Source organism: Mauremys mutica, chromosome 3, assembly GCF_020497125.1.
Source record: "Mauremys mutica isolate MM-2020 ecotype Southern chromosome 3, ASM2049712v1, whole genome shotgun sequence".
Classification (NCBI taxonomy): domain Eukaryota; kingdom Metazoa; phylum Chordata; order Testudines; family Geoemydidae; genus Mauremys; species Mauremys mutica.
This window is the reverse complement of record NC_059074.1, coordinates 162,187,083-162,210,082: the sequence shown is the minus strand read 5'-3', so window position 1 is coordinate 162,210,082 and position 23,000 is coordinate 162,187,083. Positions and strand designations below refer to the sequence as shown.

The 23,000-nt window shown below is 40.9% G+C and overlaps 1 protein-coding gene across 1 annotated transcript in view; it reads left to right on the top strand.

Annotated features, from left to right (window-relative positions):
* Positions 1-22,518, top strand: part of TGFB2 (transforming growth factor beta 2) — a 75,521-nt gene extending 53,003 nt beyond the window's left edge. Inside the window, exons 3-7 of the mRNA XM_045008398.1 lie at positions 12,599-12,731; positions 12,849-12,959; positions 14,863-15,040; positions 16,106-16,259; positions 18,787-22,518. Coding sequence (XP_044864333.1) covers positions 12,599-12,731; positions 12,849-12,959; positions 14,863-15,040; positions 16,106-16,259; positions 18,787-18,945 — 735 coding nt within the window. The 3' untranslated portion in view covers positions 18,946-22,518. The remainder of the gene's footprint in view (positions 1-12,598; positions 12,732-12,848; positions 12,960-14,862; positions 15,041-16,105; positions 16,260-18,786) is intronic.
* The last annotated feature ends 482 nt before the right edge of the window (positions 22,519-23,000 follow it).

Here is a 23,000-nt window from a genome sequence, read left to right as displayed (position 1 = left end):
TTCCTGAATCCTCCCTTTAATCAGTTCATGGTGGCTGCTGAACATCAGCACTCTGGAGAGTGGGAAGCTGGAAAGAAATAAAACAGCACAGCCACAAACACCAGAGAATGATCCTTCCTGCTCCCCCCCTAGCATCGACTCGAGAGCATTCATGTGATGCACTTTTGAATGTACACGAAGACTTTAGAGACTATTAGGAGGCTAAAGTACTTTTGGAGGAGGAATAAGATTAAATAAACAAGTCCTAGCATCCTCCAGTGGCCCTTGCTATGTTTTTAAAGATTTATGCCAAATGCCGGCTTTATTAGAAGTTGATCAGATAAAGCTCGATGTTATGGGAATATCTTTGTTCATCAGTGCTTTGAAGACTTCAGCACATCTTTCTTTTATTAAGGTGCTTCTATATTTATGAATAAAGCCTCTGCACTCTTCTGAAAAGGCCCGACTTTTATGAATAACATTCCAAAAATAAATAGGCACCTTAGCAAAGCTGGAGAAGTGAAAAGCTCAGCAGGGCAGACTCCTATCCACTCTAGTTCTGAGAGGTATTGTTTTTAAGGTAGCTTTATTAGGTACAGACTGTCAAACAATAACATGTTAAAATGACTTCCCGTGGAACCGGCGCCATGTTTTGGTAACACATCATAAAGCATTGTGAAGCATGTAGTTGAAACGCTGGTCTTACTGTGGCTGCTATCTGAGGCTGCTATATATATGGGTACCTGATAGGCTGGTAGAAGAGAGGAATGCACCACATGAAACATTAGAGGAAGAAACAGTCAAGCTGAAATAAGCACGCAGCACCAGGGTAGAGCCCAAGGGGGACATCAGATTACAATGAAGAATTTGAAGAAACTGGGAGCAGAATTTTACCCTTTGTGTCTCAGGGCCCAATCCAAGACTTCAGTGGCATTGGATAAGCCCCTAAGAGTTGAACAGTAGTCTACACTTCAGACAAAGTTACCTCAAAATTTTTAAGGGCCCCCTTTTGAGGTGTAGAATGACGATGCCATGGAATATATCACCCCATTATAAGTCAGATTTAAATGTAAGCCACAGCCAGTGTTCCACATACCACACTTACAATTCAGATGGCCTTTTGTCTTGTTTTCAGTTAGGGAGTACAGTTAGAATGAGATACTAAAAGCTTGGGCCAAGTTACACTCGTGTAAATTTGAAGTAATTACATTGACTTCAGTGGAGCAACCCCAGATTAACCTTTTTGTAATTGAGAACAGAACTGGGGGGCCTCATTTATTTTTTGAACGAGAATTCCAAGTGATTCACTGGGTTTGCTAAGTAATGCTTTTTTCATGCTATGGGAAATACTGGTCAGAGAAACTGGATTTGGGAATCTGAACCAGGACAATCTGTCTGTATTATAAACCTCACCTGAGGCATTTGACTTCACTTGGCTGGTTTTGCGATGGACTACATATAAAGCAGCTTATTTTGATAGTTATCAAAATTTATATGATATTTTCCAGAAATTATACTCTTGCAATCTGAAATTTAGCCTTCACTATGGCAAATACACCGTATGCTGTGAAACTATAAACTTTGTAGGATATGTGGGCTTAACAGTTTTCTTCCCTGCAAAAGGAAAAAATGAATTGGTGAGGCTGGCGGGTCAGTATGTCTGGATATGTGGGGTATATTTCTATTTGTACTATAATTCCCTTTTGTCCAAATACTACTTGTCCTGTGAAGTTTAGCACACACCAGACCTTCTATAGAGTACCTCTGGCATATCAGTTGATAATGCATATCAGTTGATTAGAAAGTGTCATTTTAAAAAAACGTTACATATATCTATCTATTGTGCAAGGGCCGCCCAGAGGATTCAGGGGGCTTGGGGCAAAGCAATTTCGGGGGCCCCTTCCATAAGAAAAAGTTGCAATACTATAGAATACTATATTCTCGTGGGGGCCCTTGCAGGGCCCGGGACCTGGGGCAAATTGCCCCACTTGCCCCCCCCCCCCCCCCCCGGCGGCCCTGTATTGTGCTTTTGGAAACTCGCCTCACCTACTGAAGTGCAGCTATCTCCTGGCTGGAATGCAGCAACTGTTAGAGACAGGGTCTGGGAACCAATCCATATCCTATTAGAAATTCATACAGGTGAATACATATTCACAACTATACATCACTGCACATAGAAATATAGACCATTGACTGACAGAGATTATTTACAGTTAGTGGCAAGTATACCTTATTAAAGCAAAAGAGTGTCAGAGCAACTGAATGCGGAGGTGCAGTATAGTATTTGGCTACATCTTAGGACCTCGTAGTTAGTACCCTCTAGGATACAGGGTTGGACTGGGTTCCTACCCCCAAACAAGCAGGAGTTGGGAGTGTTATGGAGGGAAAAGCTTTAGCCTCCATTTTGGGCAGAATTTCAGGAGTGATAAAGAACCTTGAGCTGTTGAAAGTCATCCTTTTGGCTGATGAAGAAAGAGATATGACGAGTTAGAAAGAGAGTTTAATAAATCCTGGGTCAGAGGAATGACCACCATAGTATTACAGTGCCTTTTGGGCACTGAAAAGAGCCTGGGGGTCCCTTGGCAAAAGGAGCTGATACTTTGCTCTGATTATTATTCATACGGGACGACTTTGCCATTCTACAGAGAAAGGGCTTCTGCCACACAGCTCCGTCTTGGGAGCTAGAATAATTTGTAAAAAGGGACCCAGGCGTGAGCAAAAATAAGGGAAGAGTGAAGCAGAGCACGGGGCCCCCTTCTCTGCTAAAAGAAGAGAGAAAGGTACTCCATTCTTTCACTGCTGTGCCGGAACACAGATCCCCTTCTCTCATGAAATTAGAAATCCCTGGGGGGGGGGGGAAATATGAAGAAGTTGCAGTGGAAAGAACAGGTGCCTGATGGGAAGAGTTTGGTGAAGTTCTAGTCTTCCTACCTGTAGATGGAGCAGCATCAGTGCTTGATGACCCCATGAATACAAGTCTCCTCCCTCCCCTTCATAAAATAAAAAGGATTGAAGAGGAGATGGTCCATTAATGAGCTTCCTCTCCCATCTTGGAATAGAAGATCCCAGGGCAACAACATGGCTCTGTTGCCCCTTAGGTTCCACACGACTGCTAGCACTCCACAGTGTATACACAAGGAAGCAGTAATCAGTAAAGAGGGCAGATAAGTGAGTAGAAAAGATTTGAGTGTGGAGGACAGTGGAGAGAAAAGGTTGAAAGAAAATTGACGTGGGGCAGAGTAAAGATTTGGATGGGAGGGAAGTTAATCATAAGGGGAAACTGGAGTTTAAGGAAAACAAGGCAAACTGAGAGATGGAAAGGAACAAAGAGGAATGACTTATGGAGCCGGACAGGATCTTGGGAGATGTTGTAAATCAAAACATTTTACATTGGATAGTAAGTATGGTACTAAAATATTGCAATAAAATGCACATGAAGGTGAGCTATAGATGTCAGGAGACATGACTGTAGCAGGAGCAGGAGAAACCTAATTTTAGATGGGAGATGAGCACATGATCACACAGGATTCTGAGGGTAGGGATAGGAGAGTGGAAAACCCATTCTTGCTTTGTTGGCGTTGACTCCTAGTTGTTGGTACTTTAATAAAACATACCTTGCCTCTGGCAAGTTACTGTTAAATGGCTAGATACACGTACAGAAGTTTTTTGTTTTGCTTCATTTTGATCTTCTGAGCTATCTTAAAATCTTCTAAACTGCAGGAAATTGCATCTTCCGGGAGAAGGATTCCCAGTCATCTTTTCCGGTTTGTTGCTTACACAATGCAGAGTCTTCCCTCCTGGTTAAGTGTAAAACATGCATTTGTACAAAAGAGGCTGAGGAAAACCGGGGATGTTTCCCCAGCGCCACACATTGTACCCACCCATGCATAATCTTCATTTGGCTGGCTAGGGCCTTTCTTGGAGGATAGGGATACCGTCTGATTGGCTCGTCCCATCACCACAAGATGATGCAGTGCTGTATCATCACATTTAGAGACCTGTCCACGATGACCACCTGAACGGGTGGTCAACTTCCTTTTTTATCTGCTTTCACCACTTCCCCATCCCTCCTCCATACCTTCAAAGCAACTAGCAGGCCAATGCAGCTAGGCAGATATTGTGCTCAGTGCAGCTGCATTGCACCTAGATATAAAGTGGATTTGGGTCTGTGTTCAATATGTTCTCTTTATTTGGAAGCTTGCATGAAGAACGTGTCTGGCAAGTTCCAAGCAAATGTATCACAGCGCTATAGATTTTCAAAACATTTTGGCAAGTACTTTGTACTTTTGTATTTTGGCAAGAACTCTGCACCTCGTGTGTTAGTTTCTAAGGACCAGATTCTGCCCTCAGTTAGAGCCTATCCAAAGCCCACTAAGTCAGTGGAAAGACCCACATTGACTTCAAGTGAGGTTTTGGATCAGGGCCATACACCCTCATAGCTCTATAATATTGCATAGGGTTGTATGGATCAGAGCAGACTCTGATTCTGAATGTTTTGCAAAACCTGTTCCAGAAAAATCTTGAAAATTGATGCAGCAAATCTTATAGCAAATAAACGGTTGATCTCTTGCGCTGATGGTGAGAACTACTAAACAAGCAAATACATTTAGATCAGTTTTATCAGATAGTGGGTATCTTGTGAAATGTGCTGCAAAAGCTTTTCACAGCTAATTTACCACATGAACTTTCACACAGAATCATTAAAGAAGAGAAGATGAGCAATCAAGAGATGAATGTGGTTTGCAACAAACATAGATTTGTTTCTTGCTAGAGTGCAAGATTTTGATCTCAGTTCCTGAATTCGGCAGTAGAGTGAGGAAAAATTAAGGACTAAGGTGAAGATTGATTACTCACCCTTACTCCTTAGAAAGGGTGGGGTGAAGTCAAAGAGGACTGTTTGAGAATATCAGTGAAATCTGGGATCTGACAGGGAATGAGTCACTAGAGCAAGTGGCACACACTTCAGAGGAACCAAAACCTGCATATGTCAGAACGTGGAAACCTTTTCACGTATATTCACATACACTCTTGGCATCTTACCTGAGATCACAGTGTGAACTGTAAAAGCTGTTATCCTGAGTGACCATTTACAGCCATGGTGTTGTGCATAATAATCTTATCTCTCATGCTCTTCCCTTGACCAATATCGATACATAATTGGTCATTGTTTAGGGCTGTTCAGTACAAGGGATAAAAAGTTGAAAGAAGGTTATTTGCATTATTGACAAAGGACCATGAAGTAACGGATATTGACTGATGAGTAAGAGAAGAATTAGTGAGTCTGCCAAGATGCTGTAGTGCAAAACAGTCTGAGAGGTCTGAAGCAGCAGAGGAGTGGACAGAAGGAAGGAAGTTATAAGTGAGCTGACAGTATCTGGAAGGAGGACATCAGGAGAGGGGAAAATAGATTATTGTCAGGTTTTTACAAGAGAATACCCTCATAGCTATTTCTAAAAAAAGAGCTAAAATCCTTAATTGATTATAGTTGCAACCCTATTTAAGGTGGTAACATAACAGACAAGATAGTTATTTTAAGGTTGTCATTTGATTTTTGTGTTTTGAAAATTATTCAGCAATTTTTTTAAAGGAAGGGTAAATTGCCAAAAATGTTTCCTAATACTTAGTGACTATAATACCCAGTCCAGATATAAAATACCCTAATTATTGTTAAAGCTTGGCCTTTGATGTGTGATCAGAGTTTTCTTGGCTTTAATTGATGTTAAAAAGCACCGTATCAGCCTGCATTTGTATTTAGTCATTGCAGAACTGCAGTTGGGATTTTGTTTGTTTTTTAAGGAGGTGATGGATTTATTAGCCAAAATTACCTAGTAATAAATTACAAGGTTCCTGGAACACTTGTTTATAGTTTTTCTGTTCTTTCATTTTTTTAATGTAGTGGCTGAATACCAGCAGCTGTTGGCTAAGCCACCATACCTGGATTACACTATAGTCCTGATCCTGGAAGCCCTTATGCCTCTGGATAACTGTGCAGTTGAACAGTCCAACTGAACTTAATAGGACTATCTATATATGAACAGTTATTAAGATGAGTGAGTGTTTGCAGGATCAGGATCTAATTTGCAGCTTAACTATATTTACTCTAAGAAAGTTGCTTTTGGAGTTCTAGTTATTTGAAGAGAGTTTCTAATTATTTGAAGAGAGGTTCCATCTGTCCCTGTGGGATTCTTACCTTTTTCTGTGTGGGGGGAAGGGAATATACTGTTTTAGATGGTTATTGTTTTAGAAGTCACTCATTCATCCCCTATTTTCACCACTTGTTCTGTGAAAAGGCCAATAAAGAGGTTAAAACAGAGCATTTCTGTATTTGCACTGTTTAAAAAGTTAGACATTCAGATCCTCAGCTGGTAGAAATCAACATAACTCCATTGAGGTGAAACAGAGCCACACTGCTTTACACCACCATGATCTTGTGTGTGTATAAAGTGCTTTTTTGGTCTAGCTTTCATGTGGGCTCGCACAATCGTGATTTTAAAAAGGGTTACTGCACAGCAGCATGGTACGCAAGTGCATGTGATGGAAAGATTACCCAGGTAAGAGGACTGTATCCAGTAAAGTTCTGGACAATTACACATAGGCCTGGTCTACACTGGGGGTGTGGGGGGGTGTTGATGTAAGATATGCAACTTCAGCTATGGGAATAGCGTAGCTGAAGTCAAAGTATCTTATTCCGACTTACCTCCCGTCCTCACGGCGCGAGATTGATGTCCGCAGCTCCCCCGTCGACTCCGCTACCACCGCTCGCTCCGGTGGAGTTCCGGAGTTGACGGGGAGCGCGTTCGGGGATCGATAGATCGCGTCTAGATTAGACGCGGTCTATCGATCCCCGATAAATCAATTGCTACCCGCCGATACGGCAGGTAGTCTGGACGTACCCATAGTATCACTTTTATTTGGTAGTATTGCTTTGACATCTGAAAGCAATTTCTTGTTTTTTCCCTGCTCTCCTTTTGTGTACGGTACCCCTCTGTAAAGGCAATGGCTGGGAGAAATGTCTTCGTTAATCTCTTCAAGATCCCTATTACTGTTGTATCTGAGCACCTTATTTATCCTTAAGGGATGGGATTATTCTAGATCAGAGGTTCCCAAACTTGGGCCATGCCTTCAAGGACTTGTTTTCTATGGCACTGCTAAAAAATATATTCTGGACCAAGTTTCTTTTTACAAACTCATGAATTGAAGGCACCTTAACAAAACTCACAGGTGGTCTCTTGCCCCGTTGCCTAGGCTTTACATCGGGTATGATCATGTACTATCAGGACCCTGTGAAAGAAACACACACACACTAGTTCATTTGATGAAGCAGCATAGACAGAAACATGCATAAGACCTCATCTACCTGGACATGTTTAATGAACCCTAACATATGCTGATGAGCACTCGCAGGACTAGTCACAGGGATTTCAAAGGGGCTACTCACAGGAATAAATCCTCATGGATGCAAGTAAGGGTTCCACAGTCTAGTCCTTTGCAGATTACATTAGTGCATCTTTGCAGAATACACCCAAGGCACTGTAAACAAATGGGGCATTCACATTTTTGCTGCTTATTGCCTACGAGACCCCAAAGTATTATATCTTATGTTGAAATTTTCTAGTGGTGGTAGCATAAGGACCAAAAAACCCCTCTCTCTGACATTCCCCATTCTGTTCTCGTTCCCACCAAACATGCTGCTCTTTCCTAATTCTATAAAAGGACTCACTATAAAGTTTGAACAGTTATGAAGTAACCCGGAAGCTCAAAGGGGTGCATTCACTGCTCAGCGAGGAGGGATATATGTATGCATCTCCCCATCCATTGTGAAGACAGTAGGCTTTTCTGAGACTCTGGAATTACGAAGAGTAGGGTCACTATATTCAATGGTGAAGAGGGTTCAAATTTCATCACAGATAGAAATTTAGAGGAAACTATAAATGCATTTCTAGTATAGGCTGTATTCTCAATTGCTGTTGCCACTCGTTCCGCTTTATTTTTACAGTGCATTAGCTTTTAAAAAGACTTAAAACGAAACAAACTAGGAGAACAAGACATTTAGCTGAAATCATTAAAATCTTGGAAGATAAATCTGCTTAGTGTGTGTATGAGTACTCACTCCCAAGAAAGTACTGCATTTTTCAGTAAATAACGAGACAAAACATATCAGCTGCCAATGTGAAATCTGAAGACAAGGATTGTCTTATTCTGTGTTTTGTGAAGCATTGTGTAAACTCACACTGCTATTTATATCATAATAAACAATAATGGAGAGTTTCTGAAACTAGTAGAAATTCAGCTCTTTTTTCAACATAGACCAGATCAAATGTATCTCTGGTACATGTGGGTGATGGGGTTTTGTACATGTAAATTCTGTCTCCTAAGCCTCCATGTGATTGAATCTGTCACCTTTACGCGCAGGTGCACAAAAAAAGGGTTGGGATCCAAACGAAAATCTGAGTCTTTGTAGCTGTTCAAAGGGAGGGATTAGAGGAGATGCTAGAGGGACATGTGAAGTGATTGCTTTGTGAAGTGGGGATTTTACCTCAATGCCCCTCTCCGCACCCCCGGAGTCATTTATGTCTTAACTTTCTCACTTCACTTTTATTTTCTTCTATTCTCCATTAGTATGTGGAACTACATGATGCTTTGCAGATAATTTAAACAAGCAGGGTCCGTGCCCCAAAGACTCATCGTCTAACTCATGCAAATGCAAGTCACAAGACAATATTTCAGGCCAGAGAAGGTGCTGAGACATTGTCAGAGGGCAGAGCAGCATAGAAAGAAAAGCTTCCCAAAAGGAATGGGCTTTAAAGAGTATGTGACAGAGATGGCAGGTCCTAGTGCACAGGAAGTGGAGAGGTTGTTGCCAGTACGGAGTATGACCAGAAATAAAGTGCACAGCAAAAAGTATGAGAGAAGGACAATGGGGAAGATGGGAGAGAGGATGTGGAGTGTTATCATCTCTATTCAGTTATAGAACATAGAATCATAGAATATCAGGAAGGGACCTCAGGAGGTCATCTAGTCCAACCCCCTGCTCAAAGCAGGACCAATCCCCACCTTTTTCCTGTAAGGATTCCAAAGCACTATCTAGAAAGAGGAGTCACTTTGTCTCCTACTGGGTGGCTGTGTCAGAGTGCACAACAATACTGTGCTGCAAAGTAGGAAAGGAAATGAAGAATACTTTATTTAATTGAAAGTGCAGGAGGAATTTTGATCAGTAGATTGTAATGATCCATACTGGTATTTGGCTGGCACAGTGGGGCTAGTGTGCCCTTACCTCTCAGGGAAGAAAATGTCATGGGGTCTTCCTTGATCACCAGCAGTCAGGGCACTGATTTATGTATCTTCCTAACACCATATGGGAGTGCTGATTCAACCTAGAGGGAAGAGAGGAACACTCCTGCTGATTCACCAATATCACTCAATGCAGCATCCGTAGTGCTTGGAGGTCTCCCATCCGAGTACTGCTCAAGCCTGACTGCTTAACCAGTTATACTGATAACATAGGTTAGCTGAGCACTGCTTAGCTTGCACATTAATAACCTCACCTGAGGTGCCATAGCTTTCTGTTCTTCCTGCAGATGCTGTGAATTGAATGAGGAGATAAGTCTCCTGATCAAATAATATAATAATGGTCATGTAACCTTCACATTGAATTATTCCCATTCTACTGTTTCTACACATTTCTCATAACACTTTCAGTTCTGAGAGCAAGACTGTCTTTCAGTGCACCACCGTGTAAGCAGGGTGAGTGAAATACACTCTGTCTCTTATGCCTGGTGAATACTGATAGTCTCTGACACATGCCTTTCACAGTGTTCCTCTTGCCAGCAGGCAGTCATGGGGGAGGGGGAAAAAAGGGGGTAGGAAGACAAACTTTTTGGGGACTGGTTCTCTCCCCTGGCCAGTCCCCTCTACTCTCTCAGGGCCCACCTGAAGAGCCTTAACTTGTCTCAGGGCAACCATATCAAATCTACTTGCATTAGCAAATGGCTTTTTGCATGTTTCATACTTTAGAGATATATGATGATATGAAGAGTCAAACCTGCTGTGAGGTGTGACTGCACAGAAGGGCGGAGATGAGCTGAAATGCTGGGTCCTCTTCAGCTCTCTTCTGAGAAGCATCCATCCATCCATGCAGCATGAGGGCTGTGTTTAATTCTTAGGAACACTGGAACTGACCCAGTAAAATTCCATGGGAACCTAAAGTTATATCTGTGCTACCACTGGATTTTCGCAGCTGCAAATACTGATTCACTCAGCCCTCGGGCACAGCTGAGGAATGGGAACCTCTTTGCTGCCTTCATTCTCTTGCTGTATAGTTTTGTGAATGCTTAGTTTGAAGAATTCATTGTGAAAAAATAGGCCCCCATTCTGAGAGGTGCCGAATGCCCTCAGTGCCCACTGAAGGAGTTCACCCATTTCTGGGAGGGGCTCAGCAGCTTGGACCAATAGCATCTTGTGTATCCCTTCTCTCTGAGGGCAGGTCCATACTCACCACGCGGGTCGACGCGGTGAGTTCGACTTCTCCGAGTTCGAACTATCGCGTCTAATCAAGACGCGATAGTTCGAACTCCCCGCGCGCTCCGGTCGACTCCGGAACTCCACCCACCGCGAACGGCGGTGGCGGAGTCGACCTTGGAGCCGCGGAGTTCGACCCCGCCGTGTCTGGACGGGTAAGTAAGTCGAACTAGGGTACTTCGAGTTCAGCTACGCTATTTGCGTAGCTGAACTTGCGTACCCTAGTTCGACCCCCGCCCTTAGTGTAGACCAGGCCTCAGTCCTCCAACAGAAGTCTGGGGGAGGAAGAAATGCTCCTTCCTTCGAGTAAGAACTTACCGTACTGTTCGTGTCAAGAGACAAGTTCAGTGCAAGGGCTGCTCTCTGAGAGGAGAGATCCAAATATAATTCTCTGACTCATGCAGGGACACCAATGAAGTCAGTGGTGAAATACTGTATCTGGGGCAGTATCTGACCTTTAGAGAATAGACTAATTCCCTTTGTTTTATGATGAAGAACCTACTTCAATCACATGGCCCATTTTCGTGCCTGTTGTCCATGATTTTTTCAGGTGAATTTTACCATCTCATTTGCTGATTATGTGCCAACAAAGTGCTGACTTGGGTTGAGAACACAGGATGGAAAAATGAATATGTCTGTCAATCATTCATTTTAGAGATGGACTCAGACTGTGGCAAAAAAATCTTTGAAGTAATGGAGGTGGCATACCAATGGGTGCAAACTGATGTTATCATTAGTTCTTGATTAAAATGTACTTAACAGGCATGACATTCCAGCTCTCTGAATCAAAAAAATCATCAGTGTAGTAATGCCGGGGAACTGGACAGTTCACAGACAGCCATAAGCCCAAGTTTTCCTTCCTAGATATGGGGGGAATCTGCGATTGTACGCAATGTGGGGTTTGCTCAGTTGTTTGGAAATAAGGGGAAGAATTTGTTGCACTTGAGAATCTGGAAATGTGCTGCAACATCTTATATAGGTAGAAAAAGTTTTTTTCTAATGAGGTGTGTGCTCAGTACCAGGTTGTGATAAACCTGTTGGCATAAAATACAAACTAAGTTGGAATGAAAATTTGGGTTAAAAAAAGCATCTTAAACAGTACAAATAAAAGGCGATATTCAACTAGGATTTACACTGCTTTATATTGCTGCACCCTCTACAAACAGCTGCATAAGCTACATCTTCTTGCAGTTGTCTGTAATACAATGCGCATTCATGTGGCCAGTAACCCTGAGTCAGAGTAGACATTAGTAGCTCTAACAAGGTAATATTTATTTACAGATGAACTGCTCTTGAAGAATATAACAGTATCATCAATGTACAAAGCACCAACAGGCTTTCTTTTAGCCTAAGGTGTGCTTGTGTTAATTTACCCAACATAGGTATTATGGCCAATGGTGCACTGTCCTCGCTAACTTAAATGTTGGAGTTTATTCCCATTGCTCCACCACTTCTGCAATATTGTAGTGCAGGGCAGCATTTTGTTGCTGTCATTTCTCTAGATTTCCCTTGGAGAACTATGTGGAAGACAGTGCTTTTGTTTCCGGATATAAGCTGATTACTTAAGTCTACCTAGGAAAATACTTTGTAAGTCTAGGTGCAAATATGGGGATTACTCACCCTTCCTTGAAGCATCAAGTATATTAGAGGTAAGATATATTGCATTAGGGATAGATACAAACTGCAGCTTGGCAACTCCCATGTCCCTATGATTACACAGAACTATAGAGTAACTGGTGTTCGACCATATGCACTACTGGTTCTGGAACAGAATAATAGAAATCGAAATGAAAAGACCTCATTTGCCAGTATCTTTCATGTCACTTTTACCACAATGTGCAGATGACTTAGTCCCTGCTCCTGTGTTCTCTTAAGTCAACAGCAAGTCTCCCATAGAGATAGAGCCTTATCCTGCACCACTGCTTAGTATACATTTTTGTGTCAAATGCCTGAATGTCTGTCTACCCTGTATGTGTAGATTGCTGTTACGTTATTTATTAGCATACCACTGTGTTATGTTAAGCTCTTATAGAGTGTCTATTTTGATAAGTCTGCAAAACTGTAATCTACAGAGTCTTGACTTGTTCACTGTTTCTTTCAGGTTGTTAAATCCAAAGAACTACCTTCGCCAGGACAACGCTACATTGATAGCAAGGTAGTTAAAACACGAGCTGAAGGGGAATGGCTGTCTTTTGATGTCACTGAAGCTGTACGCGAATGGCTCCATCACAAAGGTGATGAGAAATGCTCTTCTCTCTTGCCTTCCCACCCCAACTCTTCCTTCATTACCTGAATTATTTCAGGGTCATTCCAGATGTAAAAATGATCCCCCTCACTTTCATGTTTTGCAGAGAGGAACTTTGGATTTAAGATAAGTTTACATTGTCCATGCTGCACCTTCGTGCCTTCAAATAATTATATCATCCCAAATAAAAGTGAAGAGCTAGAAGCAAGATTTGCAGGTAACAAAACAACAACAGAAAACGAGGGAGGGGAGGGAGGGTGTACAAAGGGCGGTGATGTTTGCTGATTAAAAGATAGAAATAAGGAACTTTTTATGGTTTCTGTAAAATATAAAATACAACTGATGTGGGGGCCTGAGGATGATGAACTAGAGACCTTTGACTCTTTGTTGGGGGGAATGGGATGATTGAGGACACATGGGTAAAGCCATGTCAACACTGTAAAATGAAACTGGTCCACAACTGAATCAAAGAGATTGCACTGCCATAAGCACAAATGGTTCAGTGCATCCATGCTAGCCTGTTCCAAACCATTTTACCTTCAGTTGGTATCTATCTCACAATTCAAGGCACAGGTCCCAAAACAGTGGATTTTGGAAGATCTTGAAATCACCAGTGCACTATGGGACATAACTGAGCTGACAGTATTGACTGAACTGTTTCAGTCTGAACTATTTTATTGCTGTCCACACTGGCACTAAAATGGTGCAGGCTACAGTAGTGCAGACTAAACCATTGATTAGCCCTGGTGTAGGCAGGTCTAATCCAGACAATGTTTAGAGCACATGCAAACTGTTTGCAGCACTTTTGTCTGTGAACATGATGTGTTTTAAAGTGTGCAAGAGGGACTAAGCAGTTCTTAGCATGGTAAATTTCTCTAGTATAGGCAAGGCAGTAGTCAGGTGTTTGGCTTTCCATTTCCCCAAACAAATGAGTAATGTCATCTTGAATTTGGTGGACAGAAGAGCCATTCACATAACATGAAGAATGTCCTGGTGCCAAACACTGTTTTGGCTGATCACAAGATACCGTTTTTGGAAGGGTAATTGTTTTGCGGCTGATGCAAAACCATATCAGGCCCTGCTGTTTGTGAGTACCTGCAAATGGACTCTCAAATCTTTGCAGGATGCTAACAGCTCCTCTTGCTCCTGGGTGTTTTCACTTGGTTATATCTCTGATGTAACTTTTCAATATGCATTAACTCTAACTGTAGCATAGATCATTTGCGGAAAAACTATACAGTATGTGCCAAAGTTGTATAAATGACCTACAGTGTTGTATTGGCCAAAGTTCTGTTGTATCTATTGAAGTCCTTTGTCCTACTGAATAAGACTAGTAGTGATCTAAGACCATTGTCAATGGCTTCCAAAAAAATTTAATTAATCCCAATATCAATGGTCTCTAGTTCCAGTAAATTTATTTTAAAGTCCCCATTGTCAGATATGTACCAGATTAAGGGGCTGGAAGGATTGATCTATGAAGGAAGATTAGCAAAACAAAATAATATGTATTGGTTAGTAATATAGAAGACTATGGAAGATAGGAGAAGAGTGTACAAGCATTTGAAAGATGTAAAAATGAAGAACTAAGAGGAATTGCTCAGATGGCACAGTGGGGGTAAAATAGGAATAATGGAATGAAATTAAGCAAAGAAAAGTGTAGGTGAAATGTCAAGAGATGATCTAACAGTGTCTTCTGGCCTTAAAAGCTATGAATCTGAAAAGAGAGAGAGTCCATTGGATTGGTCTCCCACACAAAGTGGCAAAAGCATCATCATGCAGGTCATTTAAAACTAGCTTAGACAAAGTGGACTTTTCCACATGGGTAGGTGATCCAATAAGTCTTTTCCATCACTAATTTTGATAGATCCATTAATTGACTTCAAAAAGCCATTTAGATAGATTAAAACTGGGGAAGGCCAATATGTCAAACATGAGGGTACGTGATGCTATACGTACCTTAATGCAGAGCTCTTGGGTTGTGATTCCCTGCCCCCATGACACACCCACCTGATGTCCTCACCACCAGTTTTCTAAGAAAGAGATTTTTTTAAAGAGATGGTTTATATAATTTGTGAAGAAACAGCAACACAATGTTTATCACAAAAATGTATTTTTTGAAGGTATTGATGACTCCTACATATATTCCAGTGGTGATGGGAAAACTTTCAGGTCCAGTAGGAAAAAATACAGTGGGAAGACCCCACATCTTCTGCTAATGTTATTACCCTCCTACAGACTTGAGTCGCAACAGCCCAGTCGGCGGAAGAAGCGTGCTTTAGATGCTGCCTATTGTTTTAGGTAAATATATGTATAAAGTCAACTTACTTATATTTACTCCTACATGCCTAAAGGTGTAACTTGGGTTGTTTCTAACAGATTTGATAAATTTCTTTTCACTAGGTGTTAACACAAAACTCTGCCCCGTGTTCTCAGACAGGTTAGGTCAGTCTATAGTAAAACTGACATGTCCATGTGGGATCTGAACCTAATAGGAGATGATTACCCTCAATTCCCATTGAAGTTAATGAGAGTTGAGAGCACTCATGACCTTTAGAAAACAGGAAATCAAGATCCACCAGTACTAGTCCCCAACCACATCAGTCATGTAATCATAGGAAATAGTTCATGTGAGGATGCTAACCTCCTCAGAGGAAGTTCACCTTGGCAGAGTCTGTACCTGTATGACCTGGGGGAAACAATCCTTCCTAATGTTAAGTCTGGCAAACCGTTGTATATGCGAGCAAAAATAATTGTGGCTAAGCATTGGATTTCATTATACTCTGAGCTTCTTTTGGTTTCCAAGTAATTGTTTCTTTTTCTTCTTGAATCCCATGAGTGTAGATTCTGCGAATATCTCATGGTTTAAAGAATTACAGCTGAGTCACATAATTCTATAGGGGTTGGTCAGCTGCCCTGCACATTTCCCCATTGCAGAGCCATAAAATCTTAAGTCTCCCAGGCACTGTTGTTTCCACACAGGAGACAACTATAAATTAACTTCTCAAATATATGCCTCTGATTCAACACTAGTAGACTAGTGACTGATTAGCGCTTCCCCTGTACATGGGATAACCTGTCAAATCGTAGCTTAACATCAGTAGTGAGGCATCTATGGGTCTAACTTCAGTGAGACCAGCATTTGGGCCTTAGTACTTGGAATTGAAATCATTGCTTGGGCACTGTATGGAATCTTACAGTTTGAATTAGTATGAGAGTCAGGGTTGAGCTCACCTGTAAAGCATTGCATTATGAAGGAAGCAATTAAATAGATTCTCCCTCCCACTCTACCCCTCCCCCCCCCGTACACACACACACACACATTGTGGTTCTGAACAATGCATCTGACTGTATTTTTATTTCCAGAAATGTGCAGGATAATTGCTGCCTGCGTCAACTTTATATTGACTTCAAGAGGGATCTTGGCTGGAAATGGATTCATGAACCTAAAGGGTATAATGCTAATTTTTGTGCAGGAGCCTGCCCATATTTATGGAGCTCAGATACTCAGCACAGCAGAGTAAGTCCTGCCTTGTGAGAACTTTGATTCATGTGACTTGTATTAGAACATCTATGTTTAAGCCTTGGGTTGAATTATATTATCATTGCCACCAAATGTCAAAAGCTTTCACAGTGCAAAATGTATTATTTTAATGACTTTCTTAGGGTGAAATTCAGCCCTGTAGAGGGGACCAGTGAAGGCCTCTATTTAGAGATTAAGTGGAACTTATGTGACCTTGTGCTGGCCCTCTGCATGGGAGTGAATTTCATCTTAATTGTGAGCCCATCGCTGTGATATATGGATGCATCCCATATGTCATAAACATCAAGAAGAGAGTGCCTTATCTTCCCCACTGACAAACTGGGCCTTGCCTTGCTGTCTCTGGAGGTTAACATGTTCTAGTTTTGCTAGGCTACCCAAGAAAATGGAGCTTCCACTAAGGATTCTCTTTCTTCCACCTACCAAGTTGCAAAAGCATGGTATCTGCGTGGGGAAGCTTTCACTGCCACTGCCTGGACCTTACCTATTGTTTGGATAACTGGAGGGATTTGGTTTCCACTGTTGATCTGCCACCTTTCACAAATTTCATGAAAACTGAATAGATGTGATTTATTCCCTATTTTTTCATGAAAACTGAACAGATGTGATTTATTCCCTATTTTTTGTTCTACTTTTAAGTTTCAGTAAATGTGAAAAGTTAAACTTGTCTCCTGATTGTACCATGGAATCTGCAGCTGGATTCAAACCAGAATAATGGCTCCCATTCCTCAAGCCTTCTTTAAAATATCAGATTAGCATGAGCAAGCAATTGGATTAAAGCACATTGAACAGTAATCTTGCTTTCTCTAGTACGAGAAAATCTTATAGTCCAGGCCTGTATTGATCTTGAATATAAACAATTTAGTATATATGCACTGCATATGTGTGGGTGGCTGGCTGGCTGGCAGCATCAGTGTAGTTCGGCGGAGTCAACAGGCTCAGATGCAAGAGAGTACAAATTCCCTCTGATACACAGAAGTAGTATGCAAAGTTTGGAGCAGCACTTGTTTTTTAAGGAAGAAGGAAGAATAACTGTCATGGTCACAAATATGTGGTTTGGACAGTTACCCAACAAGTTAGAGGTTGCTTAATAAAGTAGTTAGTGTTGCTGCACTGAACAGGACTTCTGTCTCAGCTGCGAACGCTGTGCTGAAGCTCTGGGAAAAGGTCACTTAGTGTTTAACTAACACATTAATGGCATCCTTGGAAATACCTGTGTATCATCAGTGGGTAACCTACATACTTCCCTTAGAGAAAACTGTTCTGCATGTGAATCTAATGTGGCATGAAAGCTGCTAACTTGGCCGTAGTTGGTTCCAGGCGAGTTTTGCGATCAAAGTCACAATTAATCCATAGCAGCAATAATGGACACAGCAGCATGGGAGAAAAACAAAGCAATGCCTAACTCTTTGATGCACTTGCAAAGCCAGTTAAGAGTCAACTAAAATCTGAAAACATAAATATGGCTCTTTCAATGCCCATCACGTTAACAGAATGTAACGTACAGAATGTACATCTAATACATGTAGATTTAAAGGGCTGAATTTCCGAGGTAGTTTCCATGGATGTCCCTAGAAAAATACCCATAAGTCCATTGTTCCCTCAAATCCCCATATCTGTGCACAAATCAGGTCAATGTATGTGCAAATAAAATAGTTTAAAAATAATTTCCTCTCTTACTCACCTGCCAAGACCTGAGTTTAATGTTGTGCCTTTCTCCTCCAGCAATTGATTACTGTATATCACTGACACTTTAAAAACATAGTAGAAAGTGAACTTAACTCAGTTCTTGGCAGATAAAAAACCTTTCCATTCAACTCTGACTAAGCTTATTTACCATAAATTTTGCACACACATTGTTATTTACTTATATCATTTTATTGCATGGTGTTTTGCAGCCAAGTAAGAGGACAAGGCCTCTGTCCCAAGAAGCTAACAATCTAAATAAAGGGGACAGCACCTCAAGGGTATAAGAGATCCCCAAAGCAAAAGAATGCTGAGCATCAGCACCAAATGTGTTATTCATTATAATTTGTGAAGCCTGCAGTCACACACAGTGTTGTACAGTGAATTATCCGTGCCAGAGGCCGTACCCCTGATGGTTTACAAGCTGGCACAACACAATACAAAACCAAACAGAGTTTGGAATGATATTTCTAGATGGAAAGTGCTATGGACCAGGTTTTTAGAAGTCTGTTGAAGCAGGAAAGGATATCTTGGTGTATGTTGGTATCTATTGATGATGGGCATAGGGTGAGTGAGGTAGAAGGCACGAAGTTGTATTTGGCAAGAGAGACAAATGGGATGAGATGTATTGTTAAAGTGTAAAGTGTGACCATGGCTACAGGCCTGATCCAAAGAGTATCGAAGTCAGTGGGAGTCTTTCCACTGACTTCACTGGACTTTGGCTCTATAGGAGCAAGTGATGCTAGAGATGGAGATAGGCATTGATTTGTGGACACAATGATAAATGTTTTCATCATAGTTTTTTTCTTTCTTCTTCTAGGTACTCAGTTTGTATAACACCATAAATCCAGAAGCGTCTGCCTCTCCATGCTGTGTGTCCCAGGATTTAGAACCCCTCACCATCCTGTACTACATTGGCAAAACGCCCAAAATTGAACAACTTTCCAACATGGTCGTAAAATCTTGCAAATGCAGCTAAAAGAAGTCCCTGAAACAGCAATAAACAAATGCGTAAAAATAACCAAGGAAGAAAGAAAAAGAGATTAAGAAAGAAAAAAAAAACTAAGTTCATCAGTGTTAAAAAAATAAAAAATTTAAAAATTTAAAAAAAAAAAACCTAAAAAGAAGAAGAAAAGTGGTACTAGTCCGAACTGTTTGAGAGTTTGATTGTTTTGTTTTTTTAAAACTGGCATCTGAAACAAAACATTGAAGGCCTTTATCCTACATTTCACCTACTCAGTTAGTGAGATAGACAAGAAGCAAACAAAAACCAAAAACAACAACAACGACAACAAAAACAAAAAGAACCACACCTTTTAAAAAATAAACACTGGAAGAATGTGTTAGTGTTACTATGTGAAAGGAAAAAAACAGGAAAATCCCATTAAGTGGAGTTGCTGTATCTGTCCCATGCCTTACTTGATCTCTCTGTATTGTTATGCGATAGACATCCTACCCATTCTTTTTAGTTTTAGTGTTAACAGTGCATTATTTATTTGTATGTAAAAACTATCACATGAACATTTCTTCGCCATTGGAAAAAAAGAAACAAATGTGGACAAAGTGGAGACCAAATAAACTGCCAGAAATATGTTTAATGCTTAGGGGAACTCAAGTGCAAAAGATCCTGAAAATAATGGTTAGTTTAGTTCAATTAAAACAGAAGTCAGTTATTACATTATTGAAAAAATCTGCCTTAAAAATGCCTTATTTTATATGCCAGCGGCCTAGGGAGGCTTCTTGTAAGGTCTCAAACCCTTGTTTTAAATACTGAAAAACTTACTAATAAAGGACGCTCTGTTTCAGTCTCAAAGACAAGTCTATACGATTTTTTTTTACTGTAAATGATTAAAATGTCAGTTTAGTAAACCAGTGAAATATTTAACATGTACTGGTCTAATCTTCAGACCTTAATATGTTGCTGTATAGCTATGCTATGGGATGTTTTGTTCTTTTGGTATATGTAACCATACCTATAGTATTACAATAGGTGGGTAGTAAAAGCCAGCTTAATTGGAAACATATCTGTAGATCTCTATTGTAAACTATTAAAAAAATTAAGTACTTTATGTGTAATGTGTAAATTTTCACCATATTTTTGTATTCTGTAATACTGTCAACTCTCATGAGTTTGAATTTGAATTTGGGGCTCTTTTTGATCACTCAGTCATGTGTTTCCCTCTAGCTGGCCAGTATGAGTAGAGTCCCTATATTTTGACTTGCACTACAAATACATGTTTTATAATAATTTGCTATACCTGTGCTTTGTATATTGTTCATCATTATGACATAAGCTACCTGACTCCATTTTTTTTTTGTTTTACAAAAAGGATGGATTAAAATATTCTCCTCTTCCCTTCTCCCACATCCTAGTTCATCCACATTTGTAGCAGTGAATCGCAATGCGACTCTTGAGTTTTAAACCCAGTTTTGTTTTATTTTCTCGGCTAAAGACAGTCAAACAGATGGATAAAGGAGCAAGATTTTCAAGAGAGGATTTCGCAGCCTAAGTGATACGAGGCTAGGGCCCAGCCCTATAAACCCTTACACAAGTGAAATTCTCTACTGTGCAGAGGGCCAGGACTGAAGCCCTAACAACAAGGCTTGAGTGGGACTTAATTAGTTCAGAGGCCTTGTGTTGGCCTTTGGCACAGCAGTGACTTTTCACCTGCAGTTAGTCTATGGGAGTGATCCTTCTCCCACAGAGGTCAGCAGAAGTTTTGCCATTGACTTCTGTGGCATCAGATGAAGCCTAGTGAGTGTTGGCATGTGGAAGGATTTGGAGGATCGGGCTCTGTGTCTTCATTTAATCTTTTTTTTTTTCTTTCAGATAACACCTTTCCTTTTTCCTCTTTCTAAAAAAAAGGAACATAAGTCTCCTAGGAAACTCCTTTGGGCCCTAACAATCTTCAGTGTATTCTAGAGGGAGTAAGAAAAGATCTACATCATACACGCTGTTTAAAAATAAATGAATAGCAACAGATCTCTAAGCTAGACAAAGATGTGTAAAAACCATGACAAGGAACAGTTCAATTGATTTCACATTATAAATTGTTCTGAATGGCAAAGCTTGAAGACTGTGCAAGGAAATATGACAATTGGATATAAAGGGAACATTCCCTCAAATACAATACAGGAACAGGACCTAGGGTGAGATCCTGGCTCCATTTAAGTTGATGGGAGTTTTGCCACTGACTGAAATGGGGTCAGGATTTCAAGCTTTAAAGTAAAACATTAGGGGCCTGATCCTCCACTGTGTTCACTTGAATTTAGGATAGTGTAACGCCCTTGACTTTAGCGGAGTGGCACTGCTGTAAAACTGAAGTAACATAGTGGAGAATCAGGCTTAAGGTCTGGATTCTACCCCTCTGATTTGCACAGACAGTTCCCATTAAATGAGCCTGTGCTCACTGCTGAGATCGAAATGTAGCCCAGCGAATAATCTGACCCTGCCCATTGTCTCAGTGCAGAGGCGGTATATGAGGGTTTGTATGTGTGTGTGGTTCTTCTAGTAGTATTATTTATTATTCAAGAAATTGAAATTAACAAATGAAGGGTCCAATCCTACAAACACTTGCAGGAGCCATGTTTACTATCCTGAAGAGACCCGTGGAAATAAATGAAACTCTTTGAGGTAGAAAGCACTGGGACTGCTGGCCTTTGCAGCATTTTGCCCTAATCTGTTTTATTAGCTTCAATATCAGAATTCTGTGGGTTGGGAGGAGGAGACAAGGGCTGGGCAATTTAAAAAAAACCCGAACTTGTCATTATCAATTTAAATGCGGCAAAAACCTGGTATTGAAGCTTGATGATTTGAAATAGCAGGATCTGAGATGCCATTAGTGTACAACAACTCATCGTGTGCTGGACACAGCCAAAAGTTTGGGCCTGGGAGGTGGGTATGTTTTAAAAAATCTCTGTATAATGCCTTGTAATTGCGTTAGGTCATTTTCCCCAAATTGGATGAAGTTTTGTTTTGTATTTTTTCCTCAGAAATGCACTGACAGTATTTGAAACGTTCTATTTTACAGCTCCTAAATCTTTCCTTTTTTGGTTTATTTTTAGACATATATTTCCCGTTAGTGAATAAGGACATTGGGCCTGATCCTACAAAGTGCAGACAGAGCTCCTTTGGGGTGAAACTGTGGAGAGGGCCAGCGCGAGGGAGGCCCTGGCACCATTTAAGTTCAGCGCAAAGCCTCAGAATGAGGCGTAAGTGGAAATAAAGAGGCACAGAGGGGCGTACTATGGTGCCTCTCTGTCAGGTGCTGATTTCCTTAGCTTGCAATGAAGACAGTGGGAATTAAGGATACTCAGCACTGGGCAGGAGATACTCAGTACCTCACAGGATCAGACTCAAAGGGAAGGGGTGGGGCTAAGGGACAAATCTTAGCACTCAGCTGGTTGGGTTAGGACAGCATTTTTTGTGTGTTTAGCAGCAATACAGTTGTATGGACGGCATGGTTTTAAAAAAAAGGAACATAAAAACAGCTGTGTTGTATTTTGATGACCGATTACCTTGTATTTTAACACAGTGTATGTCTGTTTTTGTGGTGCTCTAGTGGTAAATAAATTATTTCAATTATATGCTTATGTCGCATTCGTATGGCAGTCTTCTTCTGACATAAGAAATCCCTCAGTTCAATACTATATGTCTCAGCTTAATGTGGGAAGTAATTTTTGCATACTTGCTCTTCAAATTGTATTTGTGGCCTGAATCTAACAAAAACTGTTCTCTGTATGGATGGATCGCTTCTTTGCTCTGTTTTAGTGCAAAGATTACATAATCCATGCAGTGCTTTTTTCCTTTCATTGCAGTATAAATACAGGCATATTGATTGACAGAAAATTGTTCCAGGTGAATGTAGTGCCAGCAAAAGGTGTTCTGGACTGACAGTCCTGGAGAGTAAAGTCTTCTGTATTCATAGTTACAACATAGGCAGTGGGATTGTAAACCTTTGTTACACCTCCTCATCGCTGGGGCCAGACCGTGATCTGTGCCACACACAATCAGTTTAGAACCTCTCTACAGAG